Here is a 14,422-nt window from a genome sequence, read left to right on the forward strand (position 1 = left end):
TGAGGCCTGTGGTTGACTTCTCAACCCTGTTGGTCAGGGCACACGCCAGTAAGGAAATTGCAATCTCTAAATAAACAATAGACCGGGAACCTGAGCACTGGACTGGGCAGGACTAGCGAAGGCAGACCAAACAAAGCAAGCATTAAAACTGTAATAATGCCCTGTCAATTCAGACTCCCAGGCCGGCCATTTGAGAGTCCAAATTGCCAGTCACCTTGCCTGTTTGGGGAGTATAAAAAGCTAAATATCTAGTCCAATCCCTTCATTTACCAACTGGCAGTAGCGAATGCTAGAGGTAGCCAGGGACTTGTCCAGGATTTAGTGGTCTGAAAATTATGTCTCAAGGTCACTTATGCCACAGGCCAACTGGGAGCTGCTATTTTTCACTCCACTAGTATCTCTTGTCAAAAATGCTTTGAAAGCCCTTCTATTTGCAAACTGTATATGTATATAATCCGTTGAAACCCTCACACCGACTCTAAATAGGCAAACACTGTGGTTCCATTTCAAAAAGAGGAAAACTGGAGCTCAGAAAATTAGCCACAAGTCTCAGTTTCCATAAATAATTTAATCTTCCTTTTGGTACTCCCCAAATTTAGCAAAAGAAAACAAGAATAGGTGGGCTGGAGAGTAGGGCATTGCCTTGCAAGCGGCCGACCAGGACCAATGATGGTTCGAATTCTGGCATCCCATATGGTCTCCAGAGCCTGCCAGGAGTGATTTCTGAGTGCGGAGCCAGGAGTAACCCTGAGCGCCACCTGGTGTGGCCCAAAAAAACAAAAGAATAAAAGAAAACAAGAATAAGAGAAATTGTGCGTTATTAAGTTACTGAACAGGTGGCTTACTTCTACTACATTGTTTTTCTAAATAATAGGTCTTGATCAGTCCCATCACTAATGGACATTACTGAAAAAAAAATTAATTTCAGAAAAGGGAAAACAAATTCCTTGATGAATTCCCATCTAGAATCAGTGCTGACATTTTATGGTCTTTCTCCACACTCTTACTACAACTTGATAAATATAATTTCCTTACATATAAACCACATTAAATATATAAATGCCATTTTTTGCTATACAAGGTTGACTACTGGCTCTATGCTCAGGAAACACTTGTGGTGGACTTGGAGGACTATATGAATGGTAGGGTCAGTCTCTGCAAGGTAAGTATGCTACCAACAGTACTATACATATATAGATAGCTCCATCTCCTAAATCTATAAATACTGTAAGTGTTATAAATATATCAGTTAGGTGGTTATTTTGGGTTATTTTATAATTTTATTTTTAATGTCAAAAAATAAAAATGTGCAGTCCATTCCTTTGAAATATTTGTATTTTAAATAAGTTTTATTTAATAGATATCACATATACAGCCATTTAGAGTTTGTACAAAAATTGCCAGTATCTAATTCTGCAATATTTACATCATTACCTAATGTTCTCTATCCTTTACAGTTACTTCTTCAGCCTTCTGATCCCTGCCCCATAACAATCATTATAACTAATTCTTGTCTCTGTTAATATGTATACAATGGAGATTTCATAAAAATTGGATCATATAATCTGTCTTTTTTACAACTAGTTCAACCAGTTCTGTCACTTAGCATAATGTTTTCAAGCTTCATGTTACACCATAGATTAGTATACTGCAATCCTTTTAAATGTCAAATAATAGTTCATTGTCTGGATGAACTTATATTTTGTTTATTAATGCAAGATACAGGATATTAGGTAGTTGCAGCTTTTTGGATACTACTAGTAATGTTGAGTTAATAATGGAACATGTGTATATATATATTTTATAAGGACTTGCTTTCCATTTGGTTGAGTATAGTGGCAGGATCACAGGCTATTTACTATTTGAATGCAATCTCAAAGAGTTTTTTAAATGAAAATGAATCATCTTTCATTTACCCAATCAATGTATGAAGGTTTCAGTTTTTCCATGTCTTCTCAATCATTGCTTTCACCAGTCTTTCTTATTTCATCCAACCTAAAGGAGAAGTTGTATCTAATTTTTGTTTTGCTTTGAATTTCTCTAAAATTAAGTTATGTTGAATATCATTTAATGTCTCTATTGTTTAGTAATATTTTTCTGAAAAAATTTATTCTAATTTACTCCTTAATTTTAATAGGACTATTTGTGTTTTTGTTATTAAAATATTATTTCTTTTTTATTTTTAAATCTTTATTTAAGCACCTTGATTACAGACATGATTGTAGTTGGGTTTCAGTCATATAAAGGACACCTCCCTTCACCCATGCAACATTCCCATTGCCAATGTCCTCCATTTCCTTCCTTCAAATTCCCTCCTCCAAATTCCCCCCTCCTGTATTCGAGACAGGCATTCAACTTCTCTCACTTATTAACATTGTATGATAGTTGTCAGTGTAGTTATTTCTCTAACTGCACTCACCAATCTTTGTGATGAGCTTCATATCATGAGCCAGTCCTTCCAGTCCTCATATCTATTGTCTCTGGGCATTATTACAATAATGTCTTATTTTTCTTAAAAGCCATAGATGAGCGAGACTATTCTGCATCTATCTCTCTCCCTCTGATTTATTTCACTCAGCAAAATAGCTATGGTATCAGGAATAGTGCTGGGAATTTCTAAACTGCTATGCAACATTTGCAGTTATAGAACAACTCCATTTTTTCTTAATACTGTCATCTCCATAGAAACACAACAATTTAGATGTCAATGTGTATCTGAAGTCATCTAATGCTCAGAACAAATAAAGTCATGTTCCGAATGAAAGAAAGATCAACTAGCAACAAGAAGATACTAAACCTTCTGACAATGATTTGATGGCCTCATTGTGAGATACAATACTTTTCATAAATTTTCTTATTGCTGTAGTCACTTTTCCTCTTCCTTCCCATTTGTTTTCTTTTCTTTTTTAATAACTTTACTCTCACTTACCTGGAAACAATTGTATTGTGATCAACTAGTCAATTATGTGATACATGCTCTTTAATAAAGTAAATTAATTCTTTAAAAAGGAATAAGTATTTGGCTACTTCACTCAATTGTAAAGAGAACATTTAAATAAGAATAAAACAAATTAATAATACAAAAGAGAAGGATGTGAGGGGAAACAGGGGGATGAGGAATACATGTTAAGGGAGGGCCTGGGTTTCTCCAGAGTAGAACAAGAAAGCAAAGAGACATAAAGACAATAATCAAGATGTGGGTTTAAGGATGAACATAAACTTGAAGAGCAAGCCAACTTCCTTCAGATTTTTAATGATAATAAAATTTATAGTGGAGCTATTTACAATCTTGATATTGATGATTTGTGTTACCTCTTTTGTTTTTTTCAGTAATTTCACCCAGGATTTTTCTCTTTTTTTCGTTAATCTCTTTAAATAATTAGCTTTGGCTCGGGTGTTCATTTCTAGTACAGATTCATTTTATGAAATAAAACCTTTTCTCTTTATAATTTTTCCAAGCATTTTCTTAGGGTTTAAATGTATTGTTTCTTATGGTTTAAATTTAAATTTAAAATCTTTTGCGACTTAATTGAATGACTTATTTTCCCCTAGACATTCTTATTTCCTGTCCCCAAACCTTTACTCATATAATAGAACTGTTTAAAACCTGAGCATTAGCTGGGAAATTGCTCAAAGTGATGGGCCATATAACTTGCATGTGGTAATTCTTGAATCAAACCCCAGCTCTACCTGGGGTTCCAAGGATCACCAGGACTATTCCCATGTTCACTGGAAGTAGTCTGGGAGTGTGATCAAGTGTGGCCCAAAGCCCAAATATAAACAAAAGACAACATTAATAAAATACTTTCTCCCTTTATTTAAATTGTGCGATTTACATAAATTATGTAAATGTTGTGAATTTTCTAAAGCTACCTCATCTAAGAAGCATTCTTAATTATTTTCTTTTGTATCCTCTAAACCTTGTAAGCAATTTTTTTCTTATAACACTAATTAAATCCCAACTTATATTAATCCATTCATTTCTTAAGAATTTTTTAAAAGGCCCACCAGATTACTACAAAAATAACTTTTTAGTAAATAGCTTCTTGTGATTTAACTTCAGGTATTAAATTAATACATTAAATCTCTTTATAGCAGAAATATTTACTGGCAATTCAAACACTGAAAGCCATAAGAAGAGTTGGGGTTGGGAATAGAAAGAAGTCTCATCATTTGAAAATAAATATCCCTTTCTATTTCTAAATTGACATTTTGCTTTTTCTGGCTAATACCTAAAGCCCATATTTGATCTCTTATTTACGAAAAATACTCAAATGAAACAATGATTTTTAAGTTGAAATAAAAGAATCAATTTCCAAAAATAAGAAACTAAAAGGTAATTTCTAGTATCATAAAAGGAAAGTGGACTTCAAAAGTAATATAAATGAGTAGTTTAAATTAGTTTTATTGTACATTATCAGAAAGAATTTGAAGAAAGCTTTAATAAATCTACTAATAATGATGACTTGTTTCAAAATTCTTATTATAGTGAGAAGACCAGGAATCAGTCACATATCAGTTGATACATATTTGAAATTCTATTTGTAGAATAACTACAAATGCAGGTTACAAAGATGAACCTTCTGAGGAAGCAGTGTTGTTTCTACGATGCTAACAAGTCAGGGATCATCCATGAGACACTGCAGCTGGTGAAGCTACTTTGCAGGGGCAGGAAAGGTGACAGAAAGATTCTGCCACTCGGTATGAACAGTGGTTCAATCGTCCTGGAAAACCTCCCTGATAGCTGCCCTGACTGGGTCATCGTTCATTTTTTTTTTTTTTTTTTGGTTTTTGGGCCACACCCAGTGACGCTCAGGGGTTACTCCTGGCTATGCACTCAGAAGTCGCTCCTGGCTTGGGGGACCATATGGGACACCGGGGGATCGAACCGCGGTCCATCCTAGGCTAGCGCAGGCAAGGCAGGCACCTTACCTCCAGCGCCACCGCCCGGCCCCATCGTTCATTTTTTGATAATGTTCTTAGTAGGTCTTTGCATAATTAATTTCTTCACCTGCTTTATTCAAGCATGCATAGGTGAAGTTAAGATGCTTGTGTTGATGTCCCAGTATGTGCCTACAAGTAGGGGCCAGGATGAGGAACCTCAAGAAGAGTCAAAGATTTGACTTAGGTCCATAAAAAGAGGAGGGACTGTGGGAGTCCTGGTTTCTGAACAAGGAGGGACGCCATTTTGTAAGGACCACATAGTGTAAGCCACATGCTAGTGTTCCTCAAGCCTATTTCCATTAACACTGTCCCAAGCTACTTGGCCTACCAGGTAGCCTGTCAGGGAAGGACAGAAGGGAACAGTAGGAAGGTACCCTAAACAACAGCCAATCATTTTAAAGATCATCCAAAAGCTAGAGGCTCCCTATATCCCTTCCTATATAATCCTATTTGTGACCTTCTAGAGATGACCCTGACCAGTCAGTTTGGGGACTGTTGGTAGATGAAGTAAGATTTTGTTCAGCTTTACTAAACCACTCCTAGGGATATACCCTAGGAACACAAAAATACGATACAAAAATCCCTTCCTCATACCTATATTCATTGCAGCACTATTTACCAAAGCAAGACTCTGGAAACAACCAAGATGCCCTTCAACAGATGAATTGCTAAAGAATCTGTGGTTCATATACACAGTGGAATATTATGCAGCCATCAGGAGAGTTGAGGTCATAAAATTTTCCCATACATGGATGTACATGGAATCTCTTATGCTGAGTGAAATAAATCAGAGTGAGAAAGAAAGATGAAGAATAGTCTCACTCATGTATGGGTTTTAAGAAAAATGAGAGACATTCTTGCAATAATTTTCAGAGACAAAAGAGAGGAGGGCTGGAAGTTCCAGCTCATGACATGAAGCTCACCACAAAGAGTGATGAGTGTAGTTAGAGAAATAACTACATTCTAACAATGAGAATGAAAGAGGGAAGTAGAAAGCCTGTCTAGAGTACAGGCAGGGGAGGGGTGGGGTGGAGGGAGATTTGGGACATTAGGAATGGAATGTTGCACTGGTGAAGGGGGGTGTTCTTTACATGACTGAAACCCAACCATAATCATGTTTGTAATCAAGGTGTTTAAATAAATATATTAAAATAAAATTTTTTTTCAGCTTTAAAAAAGAAAAAAAAAGACGAGCCTTCGAGAAAACATTAGAAAATTATTTCTCACCACTTATCTGACAAATAGTTAATATTCAAATAATATAAAACACTTATAAAACAAAACGTGAAATTAAGCATGGTCTGGAGAGATAGTTTAGCAAGTAGGATGCTGATGTATGAATCCCCAGAACTTCATTTGGTCCCACAAGCCCAGCCAGGAGTGATCCCTGAGTTCAGAACCAGGAGCAAGCCCTGAGAACTGCCAAATATGTTTTCCCTCAGATGGGGAAAAACATACACAATCCCATTTAAAAATGGAGAGAAGAACTGAACACTTTCTCAAAGAAGACATACAAATGAAAAATAAGTATCTAAAAAATTGTTCCTCGTCATTTATTAGGTAAACACATTAAAATAATGAGCTAATATCTTACACCAATGAAACTAGCAGGAATAAAAACGAATAAAAATAACTAATGCAGGGCCCGGAGAGATAGCATTGCAGCGTTTGCCTTGCAAGCAGCCAATCCAGGACCAAAGGTGGTTGGTTCGAATCCCGGTGTCCCATATGGTCCCCCGTGCCTGCCAGGAGCTATTTCTGAGCAGACAGCCAGGAGTAACCCCTGAGCACTGCCGGGTGTGACCCAAAAAACCCCCCCAAAAATAATTAATGCAGAGAAAGAAAATTTTGTCTACTGTCGGTGGAGTACCACCAACTTTCTGTCTCGTACTCCACTTTGAGAGATTATATTATGTAGTTTGCCACCACATGAAGGTAACTAGGACTGGGTGGTGATATTATGCTGAATAAAGTCCATCAAAATTGAGAACCTAATACAGGATGGCTTTTCTCATGTGTGGGGTATAAGAAACTTAGTGAGGGAACAAGTAGCCAAAGGTAATGTAATCTGAAAATTAACATCTAAAAGTATTTACCTAAGAGAAGGGACATAAGAGAAAATGTGATATTAAATGTGGCACTAGATGCAAAGGATGTGACACTATAATATTATGTACATGAAACTAAAAATATTAACAGTAATGTAGACCTGTGTCTTTTTGAAACTATCAAATAGAATCCCTTCAACACTCATAAATTACCTCCATTCATACTCTGACGCAGACCTCAGTGCAGTTACTAAAATAAATACCAAAAGAAAAATTAGTAAAATGTACATCAGTCTCTTCAGTAAAAGATTAAAGAGCATAATTTTGAAGGTGAAATGTGTTCAAATCTCAATAATCTAATAGCTTTAGAACCATGGATAAGATTTCTAATTCTCTCTAAACCAGAACTTTCTAATCTATGAATGTGAATAATTAGTCCTCCTCAAATGTTCAGTACTCTATGCCTATCATCCATATATAGTAGTGGTGTATAGGCTGCGTGTTGCTACTGAGGTAGGTGATATATTTTTGTTATCTCTGTTCTATTTCATAGTCACAAAGGGAGTAGGGTCATACTTTTAAGGCCTAATGCCTTGGCTAAAATGTAAAATGAGGCTTGATATTACTTTTCCTTGAACACATCATTCTCAGAGAGGAAGTAATTCAAAGTAGAATGGCATAGTATTAAGACACATGCAAAAAATATATAGTAAAAAATGATAGCATTAATCTGAATAGATCCTAGATCCAAAGATATCATTACACTACTTATTGCTGTTCCTAACTAGATCCCAGAACTTCAATTAAGTTCACACTGGGAATGAAGGTGCTCAAGTTTGAAAGAGTAGAAATCTTCACCAGTGAAACCTTCCCACGACCAGTGCCCGCCATCTACTTCCTTATCCACCCTCTGCCTGTCTTCCAGATAGACATTCTACTTCTCTCACTCATTATCATGATAGTTGTCAGTGTAGTTATTTCTCTAACTGCACTCACCACCCTTTGTGAGGTCTCATGGTTCATCCTTCTAGCCCTCATCTCTATTGTTTCTGGGTGTTATTAGCATACTGTCTATTTTTGTTCTAAATCCCACAGATTTAGTGAAATTCAGTGAGACTATCCTGTGTCTTTATCTCTCCCTCTGACTTAATTCACTCAGCATAATAGTTTTTTTATGACTGAAACCCAACTACAAACATGTTTGTAATCATGGTGCTTAAATATATTATTAAAATATAAAATTAAAAAAGAAAAAATAATAAAAGTTTACCATAGGAGAGTTGCCCAAAAGTAGTTCTTGTCTTCTCAATGTTCTAGTGCCTCTTTTACATGCCTGGTGACAATAAATTGTCTAAATTCATATGAACACCAATGTATTTAAAAAAAAACATAATATCCAGCTGTAGGTCGTCAGTTCAACCTATGTAAAACAGCAATTGTCTGTCAAAGACATGATTTGTTTTTTGGTGTTTTGTTTTGCTTTGTTTTTAATTTTAAAAACAAAATCATCAATCTCAGCACTTGAGTTTAGCACTTGAATACAAAAACATAATCTTTCATCAATAGGACAATTACAAATAGCAATTTAGCCATGCTTTGTGTTGAATTGATTACTAATTCATACAAGAGACCAATACAAGAGACCAATGAAGACAAATTTTATTCAAGAAACACTCAATGAATTATCATGTGACTTAACATTTACGAAACTCACTTGAGAAACCATAGAAAGACATAGTGACATTATACCCCTAAATTCTTAATATACTTTCAATAATAAGTATATTAATTAGAACAAACATGTCACCAAGAAATATCACATGACCTTGGCATCCCCACAAGCCCCTCCTTCAAAAATCAAGGAAATAGAGACTAAGTAACTGATCATAAAAAATATAAAAGAGATACTCTATAAAAGAATGGAAGAAAACAAAGATTAAAGCAGAGCTCAAAGTAGAAGAACCCATCAAAAAAGACTTAAATAAAAAAAAAGTTAAGAAAGAAATATGAGATTTAGATGACAGCATCAAGAGGGAGAACATTTGCACTGTAGGAGTTGCAGAAGAATAGAAAGAGAAAGAAGCAGAAATTTTATTTTGATAAATAATAGCTGCAAGCTTCCTGAAATTGGGCAAGAAAACAGAAATGGAGATAAAAGGTCAGAGATGTACACAAAGTCACTTGATAATTGAAATGACAATTGAAAAATCAAGGGTAAAAAGAGAATCCTAAAAGATGAAAAAGAAATGCTCAGTATAAAAGGAAACCCCATACATTTATGAATATGCTTTGCCACAGAAACTCTAAAGGCCAGAAGGAAGATGGATAATATATTCAAAATTCTGAATAGAAAATATCTCCAGCCAAAAATATTCTAGTCAGCTAATCATCACTTAGATTTAAAGAGCTTTTCTGACAAATGTTTTGTGGGACCTTCCATCATATCACTCGAAGCAATATGTTAAGTTAGCCAATAATTTACTTTTGGCTTTGACAATTTTGAACTAAATGTTCACTTGTTTAAAACTGATATAGTAAAAGGTTTGAAATTATACGACAAGAATTGTCATTGCTGTTATTTATTTAAATAATTTATCTTTATGAGTGAACTTCGGGGAATACAACTTTTTGAATATGTTGATGTCATGTCAAATTTATAGAAAAAAATAAGTTAAAAATGTGTCATTCCAAAGTAACTAAAGATAAAAAAAAATACAGAGAAGGGAGAAAGCCTTTTTAATTGACATTTTATTGACAATTCTTTGAAGAACAAGAAAAGGAGTCTAGTAAAAAAATTTTAGATCAAAAAAAATTTAAGAAAAGGAGGAGCAGTACAACTACTCAGTAACTAAATTTCTGAGAAGCACACAGAGTATGTTAAGCACAAATCAGTAACATACCTGCCAGACCAAATCAGGACCAAATTTATAACATGGAGCATCCTGTAAGAAGATAAATGACAAATAACTCAATTCATTCTTTTCTGTTTCATCCAAGTCACCTGAACCTGCCAGCTCAACAGGCATACAAAAGATTTGATGAAAAAAAAATTGCCCACTCCCTTTTATATGGTCAGACTACCCTCCCCAACACTAAGCCCACCAAGACCTATTTTCACCACCCCAAAATACTAGAGGGATGCAGAGATATATAATGGAACTTCCATACTATGTTCTACAATTACCTGAACTGGGCGAGATTTCACAGAACTTTTTTAAATTTATTTAAAGGAAATATATCATATAGTTGACACAATTGATCATAATACATTTGTTTCAGGAAGAACAAAGGCAAAGTTATTTAAAAAAAAAAACTAACGAGATAGAAAAGAAAAAAAAAGGTTCAGTAGCAAGCATATTTCTGAAGATCATTGAATCACCAAATAACTCATTAAAGGCCTAGCAGAAGGTTTAATAAACTTTTCTTTTTTTTAAGGATAAGAGTTAAAGAAGTATAGCAAAAACAGTGTTAGAAAATTTTTATAAACAAAACAAAACACTACTCAAGTTGATACAAAGTTGTGTTTTATTTTCTTATAAATCATATTTATGTATAAATATGAAAAAGATGGAATCAGAGTTCACCCTGTTTCTTAAAAAGCAGGAACAAATAGGAGCCAGGGATGTGAATCAAGAGGCTCAATTTGTTTTTTTCAGAGAAAACCTTGGTTCCATTCACCTCATAACCTCTACCTTTTGAGATTGAGCCTTAGTAAATAGAATCTGGGATATATACAGATGATATAAAAGACTTTAATTTATTTTATGTCCCTAAAACTACAGATCCAATTTAGTTCAAGAAAGTTATTTAGCCACCAAAATTGTGGTACATGTACACAATGAAATACTATGCAACCGTCAGGAAAAATGAAGTCATAAAATTTTCCTCTACATGGATGGACATGGAAACTATTATGCTGAGTGACATAAGTCAGAGGAAAAAAGACAGACACAGAATAGTCTCATTCATCTGTGGGATTTAAGAAAAATAAAAGACACTATTGTAATAACACCCGGAAACAATAGAGATGAGGACTAGAAGAACCGGCCCAGGATATGAAGCTTGCCACAAAGATTAGTGAGTTCAGTTAGAGAAATAACTACACTGACAACTATCATGACAACGGTAGCGAGCAAGAGAAATAGAATGCCTGTCTCAAATACAGGTGGTGGGAGGAGGAGAAGGGAAATGGGGGCATTGATGGTAAGAAGGTTGCACTGATGAAGAGGGTGTTCTTTTTTTATAACTGAAAGCCAACTACAAACATGTTTGTAACATGGTACTTAAATAAAGACATTAAAAAAACAAATAAATAAATGAATAAATTTTTCAAATAAAACACCAGAAAGTTATTTTAACTTCATATTTTACTAAAGCACTAGATGTTTTCCCAAAAGGGTTTAAGTCAAAGCATAATAATATTTAAGTTAAAATATGTCTGCTCATCAGGAAATGGACTTGGTATTTAACTAAATTTTTACCATCAATGATTTATAAACAAAGATTTTCAATATTCCCTTCTATTTCAAGGGCATGGCAAACCAAAAAATATGAAATCTTAGTTTCTGTTACAGCTACAGACATGGCTGAGATGACCCTTTATCAGCTGATGATACCATAATTGAATTTATACATGTTAAGTATAGATGCTAATGGGACCCGGACTTTTCCACTGACAAACAGAAGGCAGTGCTTTACAAATTTACAAAAGATAAAAGACAAACGCCAGGCTCACTTTCCTGACAAAAATATTGATCGTTATTTGTCCTAAAGATATATTCTTTCAGAATTCAGTACAATTATTCACCATTCAAGAAAAATCTCATTCAATTTACTAATCACATATGAGTGTGAATTTACACTCAAAATTGTGGTTTTATTCCTAAAAGAAAAGGAGAGAGAGAGAGAGAGAGAGAGAGAGAGAGAGAGAGAGAGAGAGAGAGAGAGAGAGAGAGAAGAAAGAGTAAGAAAAAGAGAAATGTCTACAGGCACGGGAGAGGGCAGAGGGGAGGTAGAGGGATATGGGATTTGGTGGTGGAAATGTGCACTAGTGAAGGGTGTTGTACCTTGTATGACTGAAATTCAATCATGAACAACTTTGTAACTGTTGGGGGAAAACCCTGTATTATGAATAACCTTGTAAACCACCGTGTTTAAAGTAATTTTTTAAAAATAAAAAATAGTGGTTTTATGAATCCCTATATAAAGAATGTAAAGAATTTTTATTTACTATGCAATTTTTTCTAATGAAATATAATGTTAGGGCTAGAATCAATTAGGTTTTCTCCTAATGAATCTCATGGAATTACTAATTGTTTTATATAGAGCCCTTACCCAAATAATATCCATTGTAATGGCAGAGATACCATTGCTGGTTTCTCCAATGACTTATAATGAATGTCAGTAGAAAATAGATTTTGAATATCTTATTTCTACTACTGATTAAATTAGAGAATGGAGAGAGAGAAGTGCATTAGGGCAATGAAGGGGGGACTGAATGATTAATCTGGGGGTAAAAGCTAAAGATCTTCTGTCTTTTCCTTTTTGACTTTAAATTCTTAAACAACTTCGAAGTTTGGTTCCAATGTGAACTAAATCTCAGTCATAAACCTGTCTCCACCATGTCCAGAATATTTTATAAATAAGTTAAACTACAGAAATTCAGAAATGTAAAACTATTTGATAGGATTAACAATTAAGTTTTATATCTATTGGCATCTGTTCCCTTAAATCACATACTAATTTTTTTCATACTAATTTGTTGCAATCACATGATATGGCTTGATTTATGTAATGCAACCACAGAGAAAGAAAGAGCGTTCTACAGACAGGGTATTTACACAAAAGTTCAGTTAGCTTAAGACATTACTGACTATTAGGTTAAAATTATTATCATCGACTAGAAACAAAATCTCAAATCAGAATTGTACATGGCAATAATTCAATAGTTTGGATTAGTTGGTTTCCTTTTTTTCCCCCAGAACTTTGGGTTTTTTATACAGGCAATTTAAAAATCACATCTAAAAAAAATAAAAATCATCTTATCAGCAAACTTCAGGATTCTCTTGTAAGCTAAAGGAAGCCAGCAAATTCTTTGTGTGTTAAATGCAAGTGCAAATTGCCAGATAGAAGATATTGTTATTATGATTTTTTCATGGCTTAAGTTAAATAGAGAACTTTTTATTTTTGACGTTGATACTATTTGCTTCCTTTGGGAAAAACTAGAAGTAAAACAACTCACTTTTTCTGAACAACAAAACTACTGAATTTCATTTGGAAATCTTTCTTAATCCTACTACATGTCCTGTTCATCATCTTCTATTCAGTCAGGAGTAGATTTGATTTTTTTAATTGTATTTCTGTACCACCATAATGAAATATGATGCCTTGAGAATATTATAAGCAAATTACTATTAGATTTAGACTTGGTTAGGAGAAAACACGAAAGTTATGAGAAAGAATCATTCGTTGAATAGCACATTTTGTTGGTAACACAATTTAAATAATATGAGTATTCCATTGCATAGAAAACAACTTCTCAGCCAAATCCTAGTTTCTCAAAGATGTTTATTCATTGTATTGCTAATTAAAAGTGTGGGGGGGAGGGAGTATTGGCCTTGCTTTTGAAATCTGCTTCTAAAGCAGACACAAAGCATCTCTTATCATTGAAAGCATTGGCCCTGTTCTGGAAATGGACCCAGCTTCTTTCAACCAAAGGATACTTGAGCCCTTTATTCCTTTGCCCAGAAAAGACATTCTAATTAAAGGGCCAATATATTAAATGTACCCAGGCAGGCAACAAGAATCAAAGGATCAAAACACCCAGCAGAATATCCAGAGAAAAATAATAATAATAATAATAAAATAAGGTTCCCTTCAGGATTTTATATGAAGCACCATCAAGTTCAAGGTTCAGAGACACAGCTAAACATTCCAGGCAAACATGAACGGCTCCTACCTTCATCTCTATGACAGTCTGGAGAGCCTTGGTCTTGGCTGGCTCAGGCTGAAGTTGGCTCCTTCGGTGCAACTCCTGGGGAGGAACACGATAGAAATAAGCTTGACGGTTCATCCTTCCCTTATGCCACGAGACCTTGACACAGGTAGCACAGACCCCTCCTGGTCCAGCCTGGCTGGGCAAGGGCATAAACAAGCCACAACAGGTGCCTTCTTGTCCCCCGCCCTCCTTAGCATCCCTCCGGCCTGGAGCCTGCGTTCCGGTGAAAAGCTCCTGGCACACGCGCTATTTCTGAAACTTCCATCAATAATTAATGTCAACTGTGACACAGCCAGCAAGGAATCGGAGTCCAAATACTGCTCCACACTGGGGCTGTTTGCCCAGCCATCAAATCATCATTGACTAAATTACATTACTCTGCACTCCCAGCACAAACACAGTGAGGAAGCAGAGGGAAGAAAATGACTAACGT

At 34.9% G+C, this 14,422-nt stretch overlaps 1 protein-coding gene across 3 annotated transcripts in view; it reads right to left on the reverse strand.

Annotated features, from left to right (window-relative positions):
* The window catches only part of ERC2 (ELKS/RAB6-interacting/CAST family member 2), a 1,176,444-nt gene that overhangs the window by 787,800 nt on the left and 374,222 nt on the right, over positions 1–14,422 (reverse strand). For all 3 annotated transcript variants that reach the window (XR_007497514.1, XR_007497513.1, XM_049776157.1), the window contains exon 4: positions 13,951–14,025. Coding sequence is in view for 1 of the 3 variants with exons in the window: in XM_049776157.1 (XP_049632114.1) it covers positions 13,951–14,025 (75 nt within the window). In the remaining 2 variants the exon portion in view is untranslated. The remainder of the gene's footprint in view (positions 1–13,950; positions 14,026–14,422) is intronic.

Source organism: Suncus etruscus, chromosome 7 (genome assembly GCF_024139225.1).
Source record: "Suncus etruscus isolate mSunEtr1 chromosome 7, mSunEtr1.pri.cur, whole genome shotgun sequence".
Classification (NCBI taxonomy): Eukaryota; Metazoa; Chordata; class Mammalia; order Eulipotyphla; family Soricidae; genus Suncus; species Suncus etruscus.